We start from the raw sequence: 22798 nt of genomic DNA on the forward strand, positions 1-22798 counted from the left end.
CGTTTCTAATGCCCTGACGCATCGTGCCTTTATTGTGATGGAAAACAAAATGGGGGATGGGGTAGGCCCTATCCATCCATCCATTTTCTACCGCTTGTGCCTTTCGGGGTTACGGGGGGTGCTGGAGCCTGTCTCAGCTGCATTCGGGCAAGGCGGGGTACACCCTGGACAAGTCGCCACCTCATCGCTGGGCCAACACAGAAGGCCCTAATCATATAATATTCTATGTGGTGTTGCTCACTATGCCACTCTTTGAAACCCCCCTGCTTCCAAGTAGTACATAAATAAATATGCAAAGCTTTAATCAATTGGTATATTTAATAACACCCAGAACAAGCTAGCTACATTACAACTATTGGATAAAATTTGATCTCTAATTATTTACAACCTTTAACCTGAAATACCGTACAGTACTTGACAAAATGGTTGTACACACATGGAACATTTCATTTTACGACAGAAATCTGCTATAAAGCCTAACATGTTTCTCCATTTCATTCTAAAAAAAACCCAACACAAACATCACCGTCAATGTTAATCTATTTACATTTGATACAAGTACAATGCAAAAAGTGGTATTTTCTGAAATACACCACATCCATGTTACAAATTAGTAGCAAAAAATTTAATTAAGTCAATAATTCTTGCGACTGGTGCGTAACGTTTGTAGCCATGATGCGATGGATCCTCCTGCGATGGTTTTTCAGTGATTTCAGACTTGGGTATGTTCCGTTACAAATATCACAGCGGTGTGATTCTGACTGTTTGTGAGTCAGGAGGTGCCTTTGCAGAGTGTCGACTGTTCCAAACCAGCGGAGGCAAACGGGGCAACGCACAGGCTTGATGGCAGGTTTGCAGGCGCCGCTCCTCTGGTGAAATAGAAGACTGACCATGTTGGGGAATTCAGAGCTGCAGCGGGAGCATCGATAGGTTTTGGGCACAGTTTGAGGCCGGCTGCCTTTGCATCGGTTCCATGCCAAGTGCCTTCGAAGGGAACATCTGGAGGCAAATGAATTCCCGCATCGCGCGCATACGGACCGTTGCTTTTTCCCCACACTCGCCCGCACAGGAACTGGTTGTTTTTGTGGGGGCTGATGCACAAGAGGAGTTGGGGGCTGATGCACAGGAGGAGTTGGGGGCTGTTGTTGAGGGGGCTGTTGTTGGATCCGTAATACAAGGGGCTGTGACCGCTGTGTATGTATCCCCTTCAGCAGTTGGTGGTGAGGATGCATGTGGATCTGCAGGTGAACTTCATAGTCGGACCAGGAATTGACAGTCTCGCCACAAGTTGGACAAGTGTAGGATTCCTGTGCATGCTTTTGTAGATGCTCCAGAAGCAATCTTGGAGATGTAAATCCGACCCCACACTCGCAGGTCACTCTCCTTGGCAGCACAGAGGGGAGGGACATGATGCCCCAGTTGTTTGCATCATTATCCGAGCTGTCTTTAGCACCACCTGACAAAATGGGCTGTACCAGCTGTTGGTTTGTGTGCTGTTGCAACTGACATTTTCGCCTGTGTGCCATCATATTGTCTTTTCGGTTGAAGGTTCTTCCGCAGACAAAACAAGGATACATTGGCTTGGTGCCACTGTTTTGTGAAGCCATCCACTGACCACCACCACTACTCGGTGATACAGTCCCAGGACCCTGAGGCCTCGACCCGCAGAGGAGTAAATGCCTTTCCAGGGTAGAAAGCCGACTGTAAGTTTTTTGACATCTGTGACACGGGTAACGTTGGACACCATCACTGACAATATAACTCTGATTAGCCATCGCATCAGACTCAGACTCCCCCGGATTAAGGTCGTTAAAAGCGTTCATTGAGGGACTAAGGAGTTCGGCTTCATCATCCAAAGGCATTGTCCACTGGCCTTCATTGCTGCTGTCATTATGAACTGACGCTGCATCCAAATGACTGTTTTCCATGACACTATGCTGATCCCTCATTGAATGCGTGGGCATAAACGGTGGGAAGCTTTTGGCAAAACCAGACCAGGCCATATCAGAAATATACGACTGTTCAGAAGTGGTAGACGTCACCTCTACTTTAATCGGACCGGGTACATCAGTGCTAACACACATGTTTCTGGAAAGTTGAAAGCGATCGTCCCTCAGTGGTACTGCTTTACTGCTTGATCTTAAGGCTAGCATTCTATCAGTGGTGCAGTTAGATACCTGGATTGGGGCTGTTTTCGGACCCTGACACTTATGCTTCTTCAGGTTGTACCTGCGGGCATAGTTGTGCTTGCACACCGGACAATAGAAGGATTTTTTTGTATTGTTTAAGCCATGGAATGGCATTATTTTTGGAGCTAGTGGCAACGTGCTGGACAACTGATCAGACTTTTTCCCAGATGGAGTGCATACATGATTGTCAGTGAAAGGCAGCTTCCCAATGATGAGTTGTTTGCAGCGACGACAACATTTAATCCTCTCCTTTTTGTGCAAGAAGTGATGCTCGGTTAGTCGGTCTGAGTTTGGAAATGTGCGACGACAGCGGCCGCATTGATATTTCCCAAAGAGGCCATTGTTGCTAGAATCTCTGAGCTTCTGACGGGTTTCTAGAACCACAACGGGTGAGAGCACTTTTGTCAGAGAGACTATCTTCTTCCTGCTGCAATCGATAATTTTGCTAATAGTTGGCGCTTTGGTCTTGATGCCTGGCTCTGCGAGCAATCGCCTCATTTTTGCCACAGAGAGATCATTGATAGGTTCAGGTTGGGGTCCAGGTATTTGGACTGGTGTGATATCAGTAATATCAACTGGGATGGCTTCTTGTTTGAGGGTTATAAACTCATTATTCTCATTTGGACATGGAGACACTGAGTTGCACTTCATGTATGCAGATGCTAGTAATTTCATTACTTTGTCTTTTGAGGCCAAATTCCCCTCGTCACCACTGACAACAGGCTTCTGCATGTCCTGGCTCTTCTCTTCTTCGACATTTTCGACTTTCGCATTGATTGGGTCACTTGTTGCCAATGTTTGGTCACATTGTTCACCAATTTCTGGCGCTGTTTGATATTCCTGTAGAGGATTTTCGACTTTCGCATTGATGGTGTCACTTTTTGCCAATGTTTGGTCACATTGTTCACCAATTGCTGGCGCTGTTTGATATTCCTGTAGAGGATTTTCAACTTTCGCATTGATTGAGTCACTTGTTGCCAATGTTTGGTAATATTGTTCACCAATTTCTGGCGCTGTTTGATATTCTAGTGGAGGATTTTCGACTTTCGTATTGATTGGGTCACTTGTTGCCAATGTTTGGTCACATTGTTCACCAATTTTTGGCGCTGTTTGATATTCCTGTGGAGGAGTTCCTGGAACTGCATCTCTTTCTTCCAGTCTTTCATTTGCTGTATGCTCTTCTTGAACAAGAGAGGAACCTAAAGTAGATGGACAGCTCGGGACAAATTCTTGTTGAACAAGAGAGGACCCTGAAGTAGACGAACAGCTCGGGACAAATTCTTCTTGAACAAGAGAGGACCCTATAGTAGATAGACAGCTTGAAACAGGTTCTCTTTGAACAAGTGAGGACTCAGAAGTAGACTGAGTGCTCGGGACAAAATCTATCTTTGGGCTTGGTGTTACATTCTCAGTAAGACCATTATCAGCCTCTAATGCACCTGGGAGGACTGTCCCGTCTGGCGTCTGGGGTCGCTGTGCTTGAGAGACATGCAATTGCTTATGTTCAAGCATAAGACTGAAGTCATGAAATTCCTTGCCACAATCACAGATATAGAGAGATACTGGTGGACTGTGCGCCTCACTGGAAGAGTTTTGGCTGGCCGTCAGAGTGTCGTGCGGGCTCATGTCAGGCTGTGTTGTAGTGGGAGTGTTGACCTTAGGGAGCGTGTTGGCATGGGTTGCTTGGTGCACGAGCAAAGAGGCCAGACCACTGAAGGAAGCCGAACATGCCACGCAATGGTAAATTTTGGACGGTGATGAATTTCCCTGGAGTCCAAGCATCATGGCAGTCAAGAGGGACTGTTCATGTACTGTAATTTCCTGTAGAAAACACAAAGTCATGTTAGTTATTGCATAGTCATAACACGTTGCTTAAAAAAATTATCTCTAAACTTGAATAAAACCAAATGTTGCTTGGAAATTGTAAATCAAAAATAATGTTAAGATGGAAATAAATAACACAGATTGACAGAACATATGAATGGAATTTTTTTAGGATGCTGTATTGGATCGCAAGTCTGCTGGACACCTCACATAAAGTATCTGATTGGTAAAATTGCAAAAAGCATTGACATTTTAGGCAAACAAACAAAACATTGCACACTATTTTTTATATTTTTATTGCCATATCCCAATTACTGCTTGGAAGTCCGAGGTGCACCCAAGGTTGTACAGTATACCGGTACTAACAAAATATGTAAGAAAGGCATAAACAGAAACAGTGTGGAGAGGAAGAATTGCAAAAAATGGTAATTCTCCTGGTTAATAAAGAGGGGGCGCAAAGGTCAATATGGAGGTGTTTTGGCTTAAAAACTAACGATAAAGGTGAAGCCATAAACAGGGAAGCGCCGCGCTGCAAGCAGTGCTTTAAAAAATGCCTTGCCTAAAGTGGCAATACTTTAAACCAGGGATGTCCAAACTTTTTGACGAGAGGACTTAAAGAATTTGGCCGGAGGCCGAAAGCCGACTGCATGCAAAGTAACTATATTTATGTATGTATCCGTTTTAGGATTATAATATGTAATATACACACATATACATACACACACACACACACACACACACACACACACACATAGATATATATAGATCTATATGTATATATATATATATATATAGATATATCTGTATAGATCTATGATTATATTATATATATATATATATATATATATATATATATATAGATGTATATATATATATCTACATATATATATATATATATATATAGATGTATATATATATCTACATATATATATACAAACACAAAACCAGTGAAGTTCGCACGTTGTCCATCTGTCCATCCATCCATCCATTTTCTACCGCTTGTCCCTTTTGGGGTTGCGGGGGGTGCTGGAGCCTATCCGTGTAAATTGTAAATAAAAACAGAACACATTGATTTGCAAATCCTTTTCAACCTATATTCAATTGAATAGACTGCAAAGGCAAGATACTTAAGTTCGAACCGGTAAACTTTGTTATTTTTTGCAAATATTAGCTCATTTGAAATTTGATGCCTGCAACATGTTTCAAAAAGCTGGCACAAGTGGCAAAAAAGACTGACAAAGTTGAGGAATGCTCATCAAACACTTATTTGGACCATACCACAGGCTAATTGGGAACAGGTGGGTGCCATGATTGGGTATAAAAGCAGCTTTCATGAAATGTTTAGTCATTCACCAACAAGGATTGGGCGAGGGTCGCCACTTTGTGAACAAATGCGTGACAAAATTGTCGAACAGTTTAAGACCAACATTTCTCAACGAGCTATTGCAAGGCATTTAGGGATTTCACCATCTACGGTCCGTAATATCAAAAGGTTCAGAGAATCTGGACAAATAACTGGACGTAAGCGGCAAGGCTGAAAACCAACATTGAATGCCCGTGATCTTCGATCCCTCAGGAACAAACTTTGCACCGTGCAGTTATTTGTTCCACACCTGTTGCCGCAAAACCAAAGTACTGACAACACTTTTCTTTGAAACAAACGTCTCCTTCTCGTTAGCAATGTTTTGCTATATGAGCCGCTAAGGAAGTAAGGGCACGGCGCAAGCTGGAGAAGCGCCTGAGGGGCAAAAAATATACTGGAGCAAGAGGAGAAAAAAATTGATTTAAATGTTTTTAAATCATCTGCATCACAAAACTCGAATATCTCAATAAAATCAATATATCAACCAGGTCTATTGTAATGGATTTAAATGGGTGGAGTTTAGATTTTTTAATGCTGATTTGATGTTTTTATAATATCCACAAAGTTCAATGAGCAGCATGTGTTATGTGTGACCATGTTGTGTTATGTGTGACCATGTTTGTAGAATTGTTGTGCTGGTTGAATTTTTTTTTTCTGCACCATGACTAGGGAAGGTTGTTTGGATTAGGTCATTCAAGTAAATGCTGTACACAAGTTTACACTGATGTACAATTAATGGCCACTGACTTGAGTTACTTAAGTTGGCCACCAGATAGTGACAAAATGGCAGCCATCAAACCACTGACTATTTGTATATTATATGAATATGGAAACGTCTGGCCAAATTGCTTATTGGACTTGTGCCGTCTTGCAGGCTTATTGAAGACGCCGGCGTGCTGCATTTGGCCCGCGGACTATAATTTGAACACCCCTGCTTTAAACTAAGGTAAATATATAAAGGACGTCCAGACATCCACAGAGAGTTTAAAAAGCGACAGGTAATGTGGTTAACATGCTCCCCTGTTGTGCCCATGTAGATACATAGATGTGCATACAGGTTGACCCGTTGCCAATTAGCAAATTCAAATTCCGACAATTTAATTTGTGTTTTATGTTCAACAATGTGTGTTTTACCTGCACCATGTCATACGTGTAGTTGTAGTGATAGTATTGTTCTTGGTATTTACTAATTATTGTATTTGTCTTAAAGTACAGACCAAGAGTGGCAACAATAAATCATGTAGCATTTAATGAAATGTCAATAAAACTGTCTATTCTAATCCATCCTAATTCTAGATTATGGCAGGCTATAGGTACAAACTCTGTTTCCATATGAGTTGGGAAATTGTGTTAGATGTAAATGTAAAAACGGAATACAATGATTTGCAAATCCTTTTCAACCCATATTCACGGCGTGGCGCAGTGGAAGAATGGCCGTGCGTGACTCGAGGGTCCCTGGTTCAATCCCCACCTAGTACAACCTCGTCATGTCCGTTGTGTCCTGAGCAAGACACTTCACCCTTGCTCCTGATGGGTGCTGGTTAGCGCCTTGCATGGCAGCTCCCTCCATCAGTGTGTGAATGTGTGTGTGAATGGGTAAATGTGGAAGTAGTGTCAAAGCGCTTTGAGTACCTTGAAGGTAGAAAAGCGCTATACAAGTACAACCCATATTCAATTGAATGCACTACAAAGACAAGATATTTGATGTTCAAACTCATAAACTTTATTTTTTTTGCAAATAATAATTAACTTAGAATTTCATGGCTACAACATGTGCCAAAGTAGTTGGGAAAGGTCATGTTCACCACTGTGTTACACCACCTTCACCTTTTCTTTTAACAACACCCAATAAACGATTGGGAACTGAGGAAACTAATTGTTGAAGCTTTGAAAGTGGAATTCTTTCCCATTCTTGTTTTATGTAGAGCTTTAGTCGTTCAACAGTCCGGGGTCTCCGCTGTCGTATTTTACGCTTCATAATGCGCCACACATTTTCGATGGGAGACTGCAGGTGGGCCAGGAAAGTACCCGCACTCTTTATTTACGAAGCCACGCTGTTGTAACACGTGCTGAATGTGGCTTGGCATTGCCTTGCTGAAATAAGCAGGGGTGTCCATGAAAAAGACGGCGCTTAGATGGCAGCATATGTTGTTCCAAAACCTGTATGTACCTTTCAGCATTGATGGTGCCTTCACAGATGTGTAAGTTACCCATGTCTTGGGCACTAATGCACCCCCATACCATCACAGATGCTGGCTTTTGAACTTTGCGTCGATAACAGTCTGGATGGTTCGCTTCCCCTTTGGTCCGGATGACACAATGTCGAATATTTCCAAAAACAATTTGAAATATGGACTCGTCAGACCACAGAACACTTTTCCACTTTGCATGAGTCCATCTTAGATGATCTCGGGCCCAGAGAAGCCTGCGGCGTTTCTGGATGTTGTTGATAAATGGCTTTTGCTTTGCATAATAGAGCTTTAACTTGTACTTACAGATGTAGCGACAAACTGTATTTAGTGACAGGGGTTTTCTGAAGTGTTCCTGAGCCCATGTGGTGATATCCTTTAGAGATTGATGTCGGTTTTTGATACAGTGCCGTCTGAGGGATCGAAGGTCACGGTCATTCAATGTTGGTTTCCAGCCATGCCGCTTATGTGGAGTGATTTCTCCAGATTCTCTGAACCTTTTGATGATATTATGGACCGTAGATGTTGAAATCCCTAAATGTCTTGCAATTGCACTTTGAGAAACGTTGTTCTTAAACTGTTTGACTATTTGCTCACGCAGTTGTGGACAAAGGGGTGTACCTCGCTCCATCCTTTCTTGTGAAAGACTGAGCATATTTTGGGAAGCTGTTTTTATACCCAATCATGGCACCAACCTGTTCCCAATTAGCCTGCACACCTGTGGGATGTTCCAAATAAGTGTTTGATGAGCATTCCTCAACTTTATCAGTATTTATTGCCACCTTTCCCAACTTCTTTGTCACGTGTTGCTGGCATCAAATTCTAAAGTTAATGATTATTTGCAACAAAAAAAAAAGTTTATCAGTTTGAACATCAAATATGTTGTCTTTGTAGCATATTCAACTAAATATGGGTTGAAAATGATTTGCAAATCATTGTATTCCGTTGATATTTACATCCAACACAATTTCCAAACTCATATGGAAACGGGGTTTGTAATATGTAAAATAAGTGCAATAAAAAAATCCCAAATAGTTCAATACCTGTTCATTTTCATTTCAATCTTCTAAAACTGTTTTTGAGCGCAATAAGAAACATGTTTCATGTACCGTAAGATTTTCTGTTAAAATAAAATCGATAGACATTTTTTGTGGTCCCCTTCATTTTGAAAAGTATCGAAATACTGTACATATTGGTACCAACACCGGTACCAAAATGTTTGTATCAGGACGACCCTAATTTTACAAAAGTAACACCCATTAAAAAATAGCACTGAGGACAGTAAACAAATGCACAGTTTATAAAATCACAAATTATCAAATTTAGGGATCTGGTGAAATTTAAAACCCAACAGGTAATATTTAAAGTCAGGCTGCAACGATTATTTTAATAGTCGGCTAGCAAGCGATTATTTTTTTTGATAGTCGATTATTGCTTACTGCTGTACGTGTTTGAGTTTGACGTTGAGTCCAGGACTTGATTTTACCTCCTTTTTATTACAGTAAATACTAAATAATACTAAAAACACTGACAACTGAATGCTTTACCTTATTCCACAAAGTTTATATAATCACAGTGAAACATAGAACAGACTTAAAGTGCAAGATATCCTGTAAACATGACATTCAGAGGAAACATTTTTATTCAATACTGTTAGGGTTATTTAGCTGCATTTTTTTTAACTAAAAGGAATAAAAGTGTAAACTTAAACATTCCTGGATCTCTATCAATTAAAATTGTATTAAGCAACTTAATACAATTAACAATAATAATAATTAATAACAATAACAAATCTTTGAATGGTAATAAGTGTCATTGTCGATTTTGTTGACCAATCATTGCAGCCCTAATTCCAAGCAATAAATAATCTGCTCCCACCAAACGTTCAAAAAATGTTGACAGAAATGGAAAATTTTATTCAGAGGTAAATATAATTTAGCCTAATGCACACACTACTCTTAAACGCATACATATCGGTAGGTAGGATGAGTGTGGAATCAATCTAACAAAGCAACATCATAAAACAGTTTTTTTTAAAGTAGGAGGGAAACATATCTTGTGTGTGTAGTTTATGTACTCCAATTTTTTAAATATTTGTGAAATAATGGGCGAGTATGTAAATGTGAGCAGATGACGATGAAACTAAATATGATTGTGTATCATGTCATACACAACACATTGTTATATATCAGGTAATTTAATCTTAATTGTAATTTAATTATGAGTCACATTATGTATAAAAACTAAGGTAAATATGTTTAAGATTGAGATCATTTTAATTCGAGCAATGCTTCTTCCTGCTCCTTTTTGGACACACTACTTGTTTTATTTTGTTTTGTTTATTATTATGGGTCAAGATATAAGTAATGTTTTGTTTGAATTTATCTTGATATAGCTCATTTTTGATAGTTATTTTCAAAACGAATGTATTAAATTGAAGAAGATAGCTTTCAGTCCCTTAGTGAACCTTCAAATGTATTACTACAATGTACAGTGTGTTTAGTTTTTTCTTATTAATTTTGGATGGGTGGGGGTGACAGAAAAGGAAAACCGTATAATAAACAGAATACAAAATGTACGTATTAATCACACCACTAGGTGACAGTATCACCCTGCAAACACCTTTCTGTATCATCACCACTGTGTCTGTCAGGCATCTTTAAATGGTGAGTAGTTTTATAATACAGTGATGAACTACTTTTTATACTTGTATGCCAGGAGTGTTATAATGTTACTTAAAACATTGTATTGTTAAAAAATGCCTCATGACAACAGTGCAATATATGATTTTTTATGGAAAAAAAAGTTTTTCTATTACGACAGTCAATCAGTATCACAGAGCAGATTGTGTTTGATTTTTAAGGTTCCATTCTAAAAAGCGTTATGTTCTTTTGGCTCATGTTGTGCTATTTATTAGAACTACAATCCAAAACATCGAAAACAGACCACCTTGAGGTCGTCACAATCATGCAGAACTGTAACAGTTTTGTAAAACGTAAAGATCTAAAAATGAATCCTGTTCGTTGCAGGTGTGATCTGAAACTACAGGAAACATTTGGTTGAATTAATTGCTTCCAAAGTAGGATCAACTAGTTCTTAAATACATGGTTTCACTTGCTTTACACCTCCCTGTCTTGTGTTTAAATAGATAGATAGATAGTACTTTATTGACTCCTTCAGGAGAGTTCCCTCAGGAAAATTAAAAATGTTACGGTCAATACAAATATGTAAACATAATTGTTTGTGTGGTATTAGTATAAGCAGATTGTGTTCATTCTTGTGATGTATACCATTTTGTACAAAAAATGTAAGACGTTTTAGAGGGTTCACATTAGGGATGGGCGATATCGCCTAAAATCTTTATCGCAATATACAGTATATTGAAGCCTCCTGGAATAACAATACATACCACAATATAATATTAGGTATGTAAATGATAGAGGTGGGGGAAATAATCGATTTTTATATGCATTGCAATTTGGACACGGACGATTATAAAATCAAAAAGTAAACGTTAATAATCGATTTATTTATTGTAAGTTAAGTATTGCAGGCAGTTCTAAAATTTGGCTGAATGCAGCGAGGTACCCCACCGAGAGATCCGACCAGCTCCTTTATTATAGGGCATTTAGGGTCCAGTTTTGCACATTTTCATTCATTTAATAAATGTGGGAATTAATTTAACTGTTTCTTATTACAAAATAATAGTTTTTTTTAAGTTGCAAGTACCGGTAGTAAATGCTTATTTAGTGAAACAAAAATAAATGTAAAACTGCATCAATATACATAAATTAAAGATGAATCGATAATCGATTTTTTTATCGAATCATAGCTCCTGAATCGTAATCGTCCTCGAATCATGAGGTGCCCAAAGATTACCACCTCTCGTAAATGATAATAGAACCATTTCAAAACGGGTTACAGAGGATCCTAATTTGGCTGCTGATATATGGTAATATATTGAGTCCTTTACAGTTGTATTATTTTGTCAGAACTATTATTAATCTACTTGCTAATTTACAATTAATTTCTTGTTTCTTTCACTTCAGGTAAAATGTAATAAAAACGTATTATTCTATTGCCTGGATACTTTACATTAGTTTTGGGTGATAATACAAATGCAGATATCGATCCAATACTAAGGTGCAGTATTGGTCATACTAATACTTAGAATTTTCAAGATCATTGAATGCTTAAATTTTTTATCTCAATTATATAATCAGACAAAAACGTAATATGTCGGTGTAAAAATATCTAAATATTTACATAATGCTCTACTATTGGCTCTGATTTAAATCCTTCCGTTTTTGCCCTTAAAGTCCTCCTGTGTCCACATACTTATTTCCTCAGTTTGTAAACAATAACAAAAACAACAAAATATTTTTAATAAAAAAATCCTGATCTGACCTTTGTAGTATGAAACATATACTGATAGTATACTTGGTGTCGTTACAGTCGATATTTATATCAATCCACCCACCTTTGTTTACTTTCAAGAGCTCTAGCTTAGCGGGCAGCATGGTTTATTGCAGGGGTCGGAAACCTTTTTGGCTGAGAGAGCCATGAAAGCCAAATATTTTAAAATGTATTTCCGTAAGAGCCATATAATATTTTTTTAACACTGAATACAACTAAGTGCGTTTATTTTTAAGTAAGACCAACATTTTTAGAGTATAATAAGTCTCTTTTTCTTTTTAATAACATTGTTATTCTTAAGCTAACCAATAATAGATAAAATACTTCTTACCATTAATGCGACTTCTTGAACAGGTGCAGTAGAAAACGGATGGATGGATTAAAATGCATGAGAATGTTTTATATTTTGAACGTTATTTTTAACACTGATTACCAGCGAAATTATTCATGACTTATCGTGTTACGCAATGTCAGCTAAGATTTATCTGAGAACCAGATGCAGCCATCAAAAGAGCCACATCTGGCTCGAGAGCCAAAGGTTCCCTACCCCTGGTTTATTGTATCCCACGGTTTGTAGTTTAGCACGTTTTGTTATTCTTCGTCATCCAGGGATAACATTTGGAAGAAATGTTGTTTTATTTGCCGCCATGGAGGCGAGTATTGCGGACTGAGAAGTGGCTTTTGTGTTGAGGATGCGTTTGTTCACTGTCAAATTTGGGGGATTTCATCAACATACATTATCATGAAATAATGATAGTATTAAAAGCTCTTTCGTCAAATTAACAGCATTTATATCATACATCATATGAACCAGAGTTTATACTTTTCCTCCCACTGTATAGTGTAGCTACCCTCATGGCACGTGTGACGTTAGTTCTGTTTAGTAAAACTTTGTGAAGCTGTGACCGTGTCAGGATGGGCCTGCTTGTGTGTGTTGACACCTGGCATTTTGACATTAACTGTACAAAACCCCCCAAAAAACAAGCAAATCAGTTGATTTAAAGTTATAGTTTTTCTATTATTCTGCTTGATACATTCTTGCTGATAATTGTGTTCAATAAGGCGATTGATGATCACCTCATCAATTTATAGCGTCTGATAAATAATACAGTATCTATGTATTTTCTATTAATATATTGAAGTGACAGGGAGCGGTCACATTTTAGGGTTGCTCCTTCCAGACCGCACATTTTAGATGAAGGCGAGTAGTGACAGACAGACATCTAGGGGAAGAATGCGGCCAGAATCCACGCAGCTTGCTCCCTCTTACGTGCATGGCTCCAGCCCAAGACTCAACCTCCACCACACGTACAATCACTTATTAAAAGTGAAAGGTTTTATTTTTTACATTTTATTTTTAAATTGTAATTACCGGTGAATAACTTATATTTACACTTATTTGAAGCCCTCACATTTATTAAAACCAGTGGTCATATTTACATGACAGAAATCCTAATGTCAACACTAATGTTGCCTGTACAGAAAATAAAAAAGGTGATTTCTACTAATATTACATCCTATGGGAAACATATTTTGAAATATAAACAAATCAGAGGCATGACCAGTGGCATGAAATAAATGATTACCTTTAAAGGGTAACTGAACTTTTTATGGAATTTTGCCTATCGTTATAAAAGACATGGCGACAGATGTTTTTTTAATGCATTATAAATAATAAATAAATGTAAATAAAAGTCTGCTTACAGCGGAGCCAATGGGAGCTCCACTATTTCGCCCATAAAATCCAATAAATAACTATTCAAAAACTGCCAACAATACTACATTTACATTTTGTGATCTGTATATTAACCAAGTATTAGTGATATTGTTGTTATAAGCGCTAACGCCGTGATCATCAAGTGGTCTGCTGCTTCCTTGCTTCTTGTAAGTTTATTCTAGATCATAAGTCATGCATCTCACCTGGACTGAAGAAGTCTGGATAGGTATTCCGACAAGTTGGTACCCTTTGACATCCATTTAGGACCCGAAAATGGCCAGAACGATACGAAAAAACGCTTGGTCCCCCCACCCAGCCCTGTTTCCTCGTGGGGATTATAAGACATTCTTTATTTTAATGGGAATATATGAGCATCCCAGCAGTCGCCATCCTAATGACAGCAGACCTACTACAGTAAGTGATATTTTGTTGTTAGTTTGTTAGCTCTCATGAAGTCTGCAGTTTGTAATAATCAGTGACGAAAAAAAAAAAACGTTTTCGAAATTAATGCGCCGCGTATGCTTAAAATTATCAAAATATGTGAATATTAAATGTTATTATAAACGTGCCCGTTACTACATTACATATATACTTATATCATGTGTATAAAACTTCAATGGAGGTGTTTGATGTTTAAAAGGCTTTGTAGGCGGAATTGCGCAGCTCCTTTAGGCTCCATTGTAAGCAGACTTTTGATTGCATTTATTTAATATTTAGAATGCAAAAAAAAACATACATCGTCATGTCTTTCATGATTGTGAATGATAGGCAAAATTCCAAAAACAGTGCAGTTCTCCTTTAAGGTTCCACTATGTGCAATGCCTCCTCTCTGAGCTGCCACCTTACCGTGGTAGAGGAGTTTGCGTGTCCCAATGATCCTAGGAGCTATGTTGTCCGGGGGTTTTTATGCCCCCTGGTAGGGTCTCCCAAGGCAAACTGGTCCTAGGTGAGGGATCAGACAAAGAGCAGCTCGAAGACCTCGATGAAGAACACAAACCAAGGACCCAGATTTCCCTCGCCCGGACGCGGGTCACCGGGGCCCCCCTCTGGAGCCAGGCCCGGAGGTGGGGCACGATGGCGAGCGCCTGGTGGCCGGGCCTGTCCCCATGGGGCCCGGCCGGGCACAGCCCGAAGAGGCAACGTGGGTCCCCCCTCCAATGGGCTCACCACCCATAGCAGGGGCCATAGAGGTCGGGTGCAGTGTGAGCTGGGCGGAAGCCGAGGGCAGGGCACTTGGCGGTCCGATCCTCGGCTACATAAGCTGGCTCTTGGGACGTGGAACGTCACTTCGCTGGGGGGGAAGGAGCCTGAGCTAGTGCGTGAGGTGGAGAAGTTCCGGCTAGATATAGTCGGACTCACTTCGACGCACAGCAAGGGCTCTGGAACCACTTCTCTTGAGAAGGGCTGGACTCTCTTCCACTCTGGCGTTGCCGGCAGTGAGAGGCGACGGGCTGGGGTGGCAATTCTTGTTGCCCCTCGGCTCAAAGCCTGCACGTTGGAGTTCAACCCGGTGGACGAGAGGGTAGCTTCCCTCCGCCTTCGGGTGGGGGGACGGGTCCTGACTGTTGTTTGCGTTTACGCGCCAAACAGCAGCTCAGAGTACCCACCCTTTTTGGATTCACTCGAGGGAGTACTGGAGAGTGCTCCCCCGGGTGATTCCCTCGTTCTACTGGGGGACTTCAACGCTCATGTTGGCAGCGACAGTGAAACCTGGAGAGGTGTGATTGGGAAGAATGGCCGCCCGGATCTGAACCCGAGTGGTGTTCTGTTATTGGACTTTTGTGCTCGTCACAGATTGTCGATAACAAACACCATGTTCAAACATAAGGGTGTCCATATGTGCACTTGGCACCAGGACACCCTAGGCCGCAGTTCCATGATCGACTTTGTAGTTGTGTCATCGGATTTGCGGCCTCATGTTTTGGACACTCGGGTGAAGAGAGGGGCGGAGCTTTCTACCGATCACCACCTGGTGGTGAGTTGGCTGCGATGGTGGGGGAGGATGCCGGACAGACCTGGCAGGCCCAAACGCATTGTGAGGGTTTGCTGGGAACGCCTGGCAGAGTCTCCTGTCAGAGAGAGTTTCAATTCCCACCTCCGGAAGAACTTTGAACATGTCACGAGGGAGGTGCTGGACATTGAGTCCGAGTGGACAATGTTCCGTACCTCTATTGTCGAGGCGGCCGATTGGAGCTGTGGCCGCAGGGTGGTTGGTGCCTGTCGTGGCGGTAATCCTAGAACCCGTTGGTGGACGCCGGCGGTGAGGGATGCCGTCAGGCTGAAGAAGGAGTCCTATCGGGTTCTTTTGGCTCATGGGACTCCTGAGGCAGCAGACAGGTACCGACAGGCCAAGCGGTGTGCGGCTTCAGCGGTCGCGGAGGCAAAAACTCGGACATGGGAGGAGTTCGGGGAGGCCATGGAAAAAGACTTCCGGACGGCTTCGAAGCAATTCTGGACCACCATCCGCCGCCTCAGGAAGGGGAAGCAGTGCAGTGTCAACACCGTGTATGGTGGGGATGGTGCTCTGCTGACCTCGACTGCGGATGTTGTGGATCGGTGGAGGGAATACTTCGAAGACCTCCTCAATCCTACCAGCAAGTCTTCCTATAAGGAAGCAGGGCCTGGGGAATCTGTGGTGGGCTCTCCTATTTCTGGGGCTGAGGTTGCCGAGGTAGTTAAAAATCTCCTCGGTGGCAAGGCCCCGGGGGTGGATGAGATCCGCCCGGAGTTCCTTAAGGCTCTGGATGTTGTGGGGCTGTCTTGGTTGACAAGACTCTGCAACATCGCGTGGACATCGGGGGCGGTACCTCTGGATTGGCAGACCGGGGTGGTGGTTCCTCTCTTTAAGAAGGGGAACCGGAGGGTGTGTTCCAACTATCGTGGGATCACACTCCTCAGCCTTCCCGGTAAGGTCTATTCAGGTGTACTGGAGAGGAGGCTACGCCGGATAGTCGAACCTCTGATTCAGGAGGAACAGTGTGGTTTTCGTTCTGGTCGTGGAACTGCGGACCAGCTCTATACTCTCGGCAGGGTCCTTGAGGGTGCATGGGAGTTTGCCCAACCAGTCTACATGTGCTTTGTGGACTTGGAGAAGGCATTCGACCGTGTACCCCGGGAAGTCCTGTGGGGAGTGCTCAGAGAGTATGGGGTAACGGACTGTCTTATTGTGGCAGTTCGCTCCCTGTATAATCAGTGTCAGAGCTTGGTCCGCATTGCCGGCAGTAAGTCGGACACGTTTCCAGTGAGGGTTGGACTCCGCCAAGGCTGCCCTTTGTCACCGATTCTGTTCATAACCTTTATGGACAGAATTTCTAGGCGCAGTCAGGGCGTTGAGGGGATCTGGTTTGGTGGCTGCAGGATTAGGTCACTGCTATTTGCAGATGATGTGGTCCTGATGGCTTCCTCCGGCCAAGATCTTCAGCTCTCACTGGATCGGTTCGCAGCCGAGTGTGAAGCGACTGGGATGGGAATCAGCACCTCCAAGTCCGAGTCCATGGTTCTCTCCCGGAAAAGGGTGGAGTGCCATCTCCGGGTTGGGGAGGAGATCTTGCCCCAAGTGGAGGAGTTCAAGTACCTCGGAGTCTTGTTCACGAGTGGGGGAAGAGTGGATCGTGAGATCGACAGGCGGATCGGTGCGGCGTCTTCAGTAATGCGGACGCTGTATCGATCCGTTGTGGTGAAGAAGGAGCTGAGCCGGAAGGCAAAGCTCTAGATTTACCGGTCGATTTACGTTCCCATCCTCACCTATGGTCATGAGCTTTGGGTCATGACCGAAAGGACAAGATCACGGGTACAAGCGGCCGAAATGAGTTTCCTCCGCCGAGTGGCGGGGCTCTCCCTTAGAGATAGGGTGAGAAGCTCTGTCATTCGGGGGGAGCTCAAAGTAAAGCCGCTGCTCCTCCACATCGAGAGGAGCCAGATGAGGTGGTTCGGGCATCTGGTCAGGATGCCACCCGAACGCCTCCCTAGGAAGGTGTTTCGGGCACGTCCGACCGGTAGGAGGCCACGGGGAAGACCCAGGACACGCTGGGAAGACTATCTCTCCCGGCTGGCCTGGGAACGCCTCGGGATCCCCCGGGAGGAGCTGGACGAAGTGGCTGGGGAGAGGGAAGTCTGGGCTTCCCTGCTTAAGCTGCTGCCCACGCGACCCGACCTCGGATAAGCGGAAGAAGATGGATGGATGGATGGATATGTGCAATGCATTTATTACAATTAATTCTTCTTTCCAGAATGCCATGGATAAAACATTTAACAAGTCACAAACCTGCATAAAAAACACAAATCCTAAAAAGGTGTTAAGGTGGAAATATGCATGATTGTTTTTAACTAGGTTTGATTCTCATTAACAAGTAGGTGTGTTTACTTTTGTTACGAGATGGCAAAGGTGTCCTTTTTCCGACCCATCAGTTCCATCCTTTACTTTGCTGTTGGCCTCCACCCCAGTGGGACTGCAGCTATTAAATATTTTAGTAATTGTGGCATGTATCAATTAATCAAATAAAATATACTTTATAGCCTCAATGAGTTTTTAATAGAACCTAGTTGAACTAAGATTTTTTTTGTTTGCCGTAACCTACATTCTTTTATCATCAATATTAAAATTGCACTTTTAACAAGGGGTACATTAATAAAATGTAAACTCTTCCCTGTTAGCCGTCACACATCACCGCTTTCATGTGCGCTCTATTACAGCGGCCGTGTGGAAACTACGTATGCGTATTTACAGTTCCGGGGACTCCATGCGGATCAGATTTTATACAGTTTACACTGAATTATTATTCGTAGTAGTGATGGGTCCGGCAACACCAATGCATCGGCGCATGCGTTGAGCTCGTAGAGCAAAACCCTGTGTCGGTGCGCGTACTGCTTTTAGAAAGTCACGTGACCGATCATGAGCTGTTTTGGTCACGTGACCGATACGCAAACTGTGTCGCACTGACGCCTCCTCTGTGCCCTGTGAGCGGGTCTTTTCTACAGCCGGAGAAATAATAACTAAGAAGAGAAATCGTCTAAAATTGAATACGTTGGAAAAACAGTTTTTTTTTAAATAAAAATTTGTAAAAAATAAAATAAAATAAAAAAAAATTCCCAGTCCACAAGCATCCTCATTCACAACACGTTCTCTTAAATTTCCATCTTATGATACATGTTCACATTATTTATTGACTGTATCTAAAAAATAAAAAAATATATTTTTATTTAAATGAAGATAGGAAATAATCCTAAATGAAATACAATGACTTGGTTTATATTATTGTATATACTGGGTCATAAAATCAGTGTCAGTTGAGTCGGTCCATAGGTTGCCAGTAGGGATTTTAAATGTCCAGCAGATATCAGTATTTAGTGACACAGTATCGACACAGTATCAATACAGTTTTGCAATGTGTCAAAACGCTTCATGACGCCTCATCGACCCATCACTAATTCGTAGCAACAGACCATAAATCAAAGTGTTTTTTAGTTAAGCTATTTGAATCACTTTTAGTCATTCTAACGCTTTATACTTATTGTTTTACTGCACAGGCCACTAAAGAACAATCAAAAGTATTGCAACCTCTCCAATGTCAACAATAAAACACAGCAGGTGGCATAAAATGCGCGATGTAAGTATTTTATGCATGTGGACTTGGCATGGTGCCTGGTGATCGCCTACCTTTGTTCTTCAAAAAAGGTTTGGTTTGCTGTTCTGCTTCTTAAATAATAATGCATTTAATGGATTGTAGGCTAGCATAACTTGCATTTGATTTGCATTTGTTTACTATCGGGGATTGTGTGATGGCGTTTGAAGTGCAAACACACACACATATATGCACGCTACTACACATATATGCACGCTACTGTACTATTATTGTTATTGCGCATTATTTGAATGCATTTCTTTAAGGGCGAAGTTTGGAAAGCACGACGTGCAAATATGCACGTGTGTAGACATCATATAGCTAAAAAAATGCCGGAAAAAAATATAATATGCACGCTAGGCTAACACCACTTAAGGCTGGTAAATGCTGCTAACATAGCAATGCTAGTGTTCAATGCTAAATTGAACGCACTGTACGTCGTGTCGAGCTTTAACCATTTAACAAGGATTTCGTATTTAAAACGTCTTTGTTAGCCAGTATAAGGTGCGCATGTGGAAGCTAAGCGAGGGGAGGTGGCTGGCAACCCTCCCGGGAGAGGCCACACACACAACGGATATTAGCACGGCGAGCTACCGCCATTTATTGCACCACAACCAGAAGACTCATTCACAGACTCACCCTTCACGCGAGCATGGAGGTTACAAGTCTTTTGACGATCGATTCACTCCACGCTGGTTCCGGAGACATCTGTTCGCGGAGACGTGCCTCTGCCGCCAACGATCGCAGAATACGTGCTAGCTAGCTACCAAGCAGAAGAAGAGGAGGAGGAAGAGGAGGAAGAGCAACGTCCAGCTGCGAGGTTGAAAAGCAAGGATCCGATACAGCGCATGCGCGACCGACGCGCTCCTGCAGTGCTGGCTGCCTGTCCTCTTGCTGCTGCTGTTCCTGTTCCTGGGCAGCTGGGGGAAGTCTTGCTCACGTGACTGCCTCAGCCCGCCTCCGGGTGTCCACTGTTCTGAACCGTTGACTGCATTGTCTTTGTATGGGAACACGACTCGGCCATTTTATTTCATAAATTACACCGTTTGGCGACCCCTGCGCCCACTTCACTATAAAAGTGGGTGACATTGTTATCACCAGGAAAGATGAGGTCACCTACCTAGGTTCCATTCTAGAGGCTAATCTTTCCTGTGATAAAATGGCAACCAAGGTAATCAAAAAGGTCAACCAACGAACAAGATTTCTCTACAGAATCTCCTCTCTGGTCAACAAAAGCACCATGAGGATTCTAGCTGGAACTCTCGTTCAACCCTTTATCGAATTCGTATGCACCTCCTGGTACCCTAGCACATCCAAAACCCTCAAATCTAAACTCCAAACATCCCAGAACAAGCTAGTCAGATTACTTCTAGACCTCCACTCCAGATCGCACCTCACTCCTACCCACTTCTCCAAAGTGGGCTGGCTCAGGGTGGAGGACAGAGTAAAACAACTTGCACTGAGCCTAGTCTATAAAATCCGCTACACCTCCCTGATACCGAAGTACATGTCAAACTACTTCCTTAACGTGACCGCCATAACCACAACACCAGGGGGAGCTCCACTAACCACGTTAAACCCAGATTCCGATCTAACAAAGGTCTTAACTCATTCTCTTTCTATGCCACATCAATGTGGAATGCGCTCCCAACAGGTATAAAAGAAAGGGCATCTCTACCCTCCTTCAAAACCGCAATAAAAGTACACCTCCAGGCAACTTCAACCCTAAACGAATACCCTCCCCGGATTGTTAACAATCAAATGTAGATTCTTGTTCTTATGCCCTCTGATCTCTCTCTATGTCCACTACTTGCTGTACATAAACAAGTTGAAAAACTTATTCGGGTGTTACCATTTAGTGGTCAATTGTACGGAATATGTACTTCACTGTGCAACCTACTAATAAAAGTCTCAATCAATCAATCAAAAACCCAACCCCACTCCGCCAGGCAGGAGGTTGGTTGTTTTTGCTTCACATGGCAATTGTCAAAATCACAGTCTTACCTACTTAGTGGCTTAGTGGCTAGAGTGTCCGCCCTGAGATCGGTAGGTTGTGAGTTCAAACCCCGGCCGAGTCATACCAAAGCCTATAAAAATGGTACCCATTACCTCCCTGCTTGGCACTCAGCATCAAGGGTTGGAATTGGGGGTTAAATCACCAAAAAGGATTCCCGGGCGTGGCACCGCTGCTGCCCACTGCTCCCCTCACCTCCCAGGGGGTGAACAAGGGGATGGGTCAAATGCAGAGGACACATTTCACCACACCTAGTGTGTGTGTGACAATCATTGGTACTTTAACTTTTAAACTTTTTATCATACACCTGGCTCACTTTCTAGCTGTTGGGCTAACTGACACAGTATGGTAGGTTGGTCAACAAATCATGATGTCTCCCTTGAAACAAACAGTATGTTAGGTTATCTAGTGTCCATGAAGTTTTAGGTCTGGGTTCTCTGTACTGTTGGATTCTACTCGCATTGGATTCTACAGGCACGTCTGCATCAACATGTATTTAAACAGGTTACAAATGAAAATTAAAGTATCGGTCTCATTGAGCAATCCGCTATGAAGAAGCCCCGATCGGTAATTATTCGCTCTTCTTATAGTCCATAGAGCAACAAGTCCTTTGGGTCCTGAAGGACAATGCAAGGCCAAAACGAGTATTCACAAAGGTGGGGGCGAGACCAAGGAATAATAGTCCAGGTGGCTTTGGCACAACAAGGCCATCAGGAAGCGCCTTAGTGAAGCCATTGAAAATCTATGGGATGTGTATTATTTAAATTAATATTAGTTTTAAGTTTACGAGACACAGAGAGTCAACATTCTTACAGTAGTAGGGATAGCCATAACAGCTTCATGGTGTTTTCACAACAAGATGGCCTTGCTAGGAGTTAGGCTGACACATGGAGTGTGTGCTCCAGGCAGAGCAAAGGTCGAATAGGAAGTTTGACAGAGTGAACCTACATATTGTGTATTGAAGTGTACATTTGCTACAATATTTTAACAGTACGCTATTAAGACCATCAACCTAACAGCTTGGCATCCCTAGGTGGAGAGGAAGCTGTCATCGTGCTCGTCGAACCTTCCATCTCTTACACTGCAGACTTCAGGAACAGTTCCACTCACTCACCTGTAAAAGCTCTCAGATGATGACTCTGTCATTGTTGGTCCCTTCTTATATGATAAACAAAGTACTGACCTATGTGGACTGCAGCCTAAAGAAACCATCTTCTGATCAGGGTAGCAAAGATTGTAGTGCCAACCACCCAACCATATCTCTTACACCCCCGCATTTCAGCAACCATTGTATTACTTTATATTTTCAAAGGACAATACTATAGAAATTAGTATAGATATACCATCCATCCATCCATTTTCTACCGCTTGTCCATCCATCCTTTATTTATATTCTACTTTACTCCTTAGGGCCTCAGCACAGGTGGTGTGCAGTTTGCACAGTCTCCCTGTGTGTGTGTTTGCT

The 22798-nt window shown here is 42.2% G+C and overlaps 1 protein-coding gene across 1 annotated transcript; it reads right to left on the reverse strand.

Moving 5' to 3' along the window:
* Positions 1-299: 299 nt before the first annotated feature.
* LOC133599363 (uncharacterized) lies at positions 300-20173 on the reverse strand. Its single transcript, XM_061952156.1, has 2 exons — positions 19959-20173; positions 300-4010 (listed from the first exon to the last, which is right to left on the reverse strand). The coding sequence occupies exon 2, from the start codon at positions 3972-3974 to the stop codon at positions 630-632; it is 3345 nt and encodes a 1114-aa protein (XP_061808140.1). The 5' UTR covers positions 3975-4010; positions 19959-20173; the 3' UTR covers positions 300-629.
* Positions 20174-22798: the final 2625 nt, after the last annotated feature.

Source organism: Nerophis lumbriciformis, linkage group LG04 (assembly GCF_033978685.3).
Source record: "Nerophis lumbriciformis linkage group LG04, RoL_Nlum_v2.1, whole genome shotgun sequence".
Taxonomy (NCBI): Eukaryota; Metazoa; Chordata; class Actinopteri; order Syngnathiformes; family Syngnathidae; genus Nerophis; species Nerophis lumbriciformis.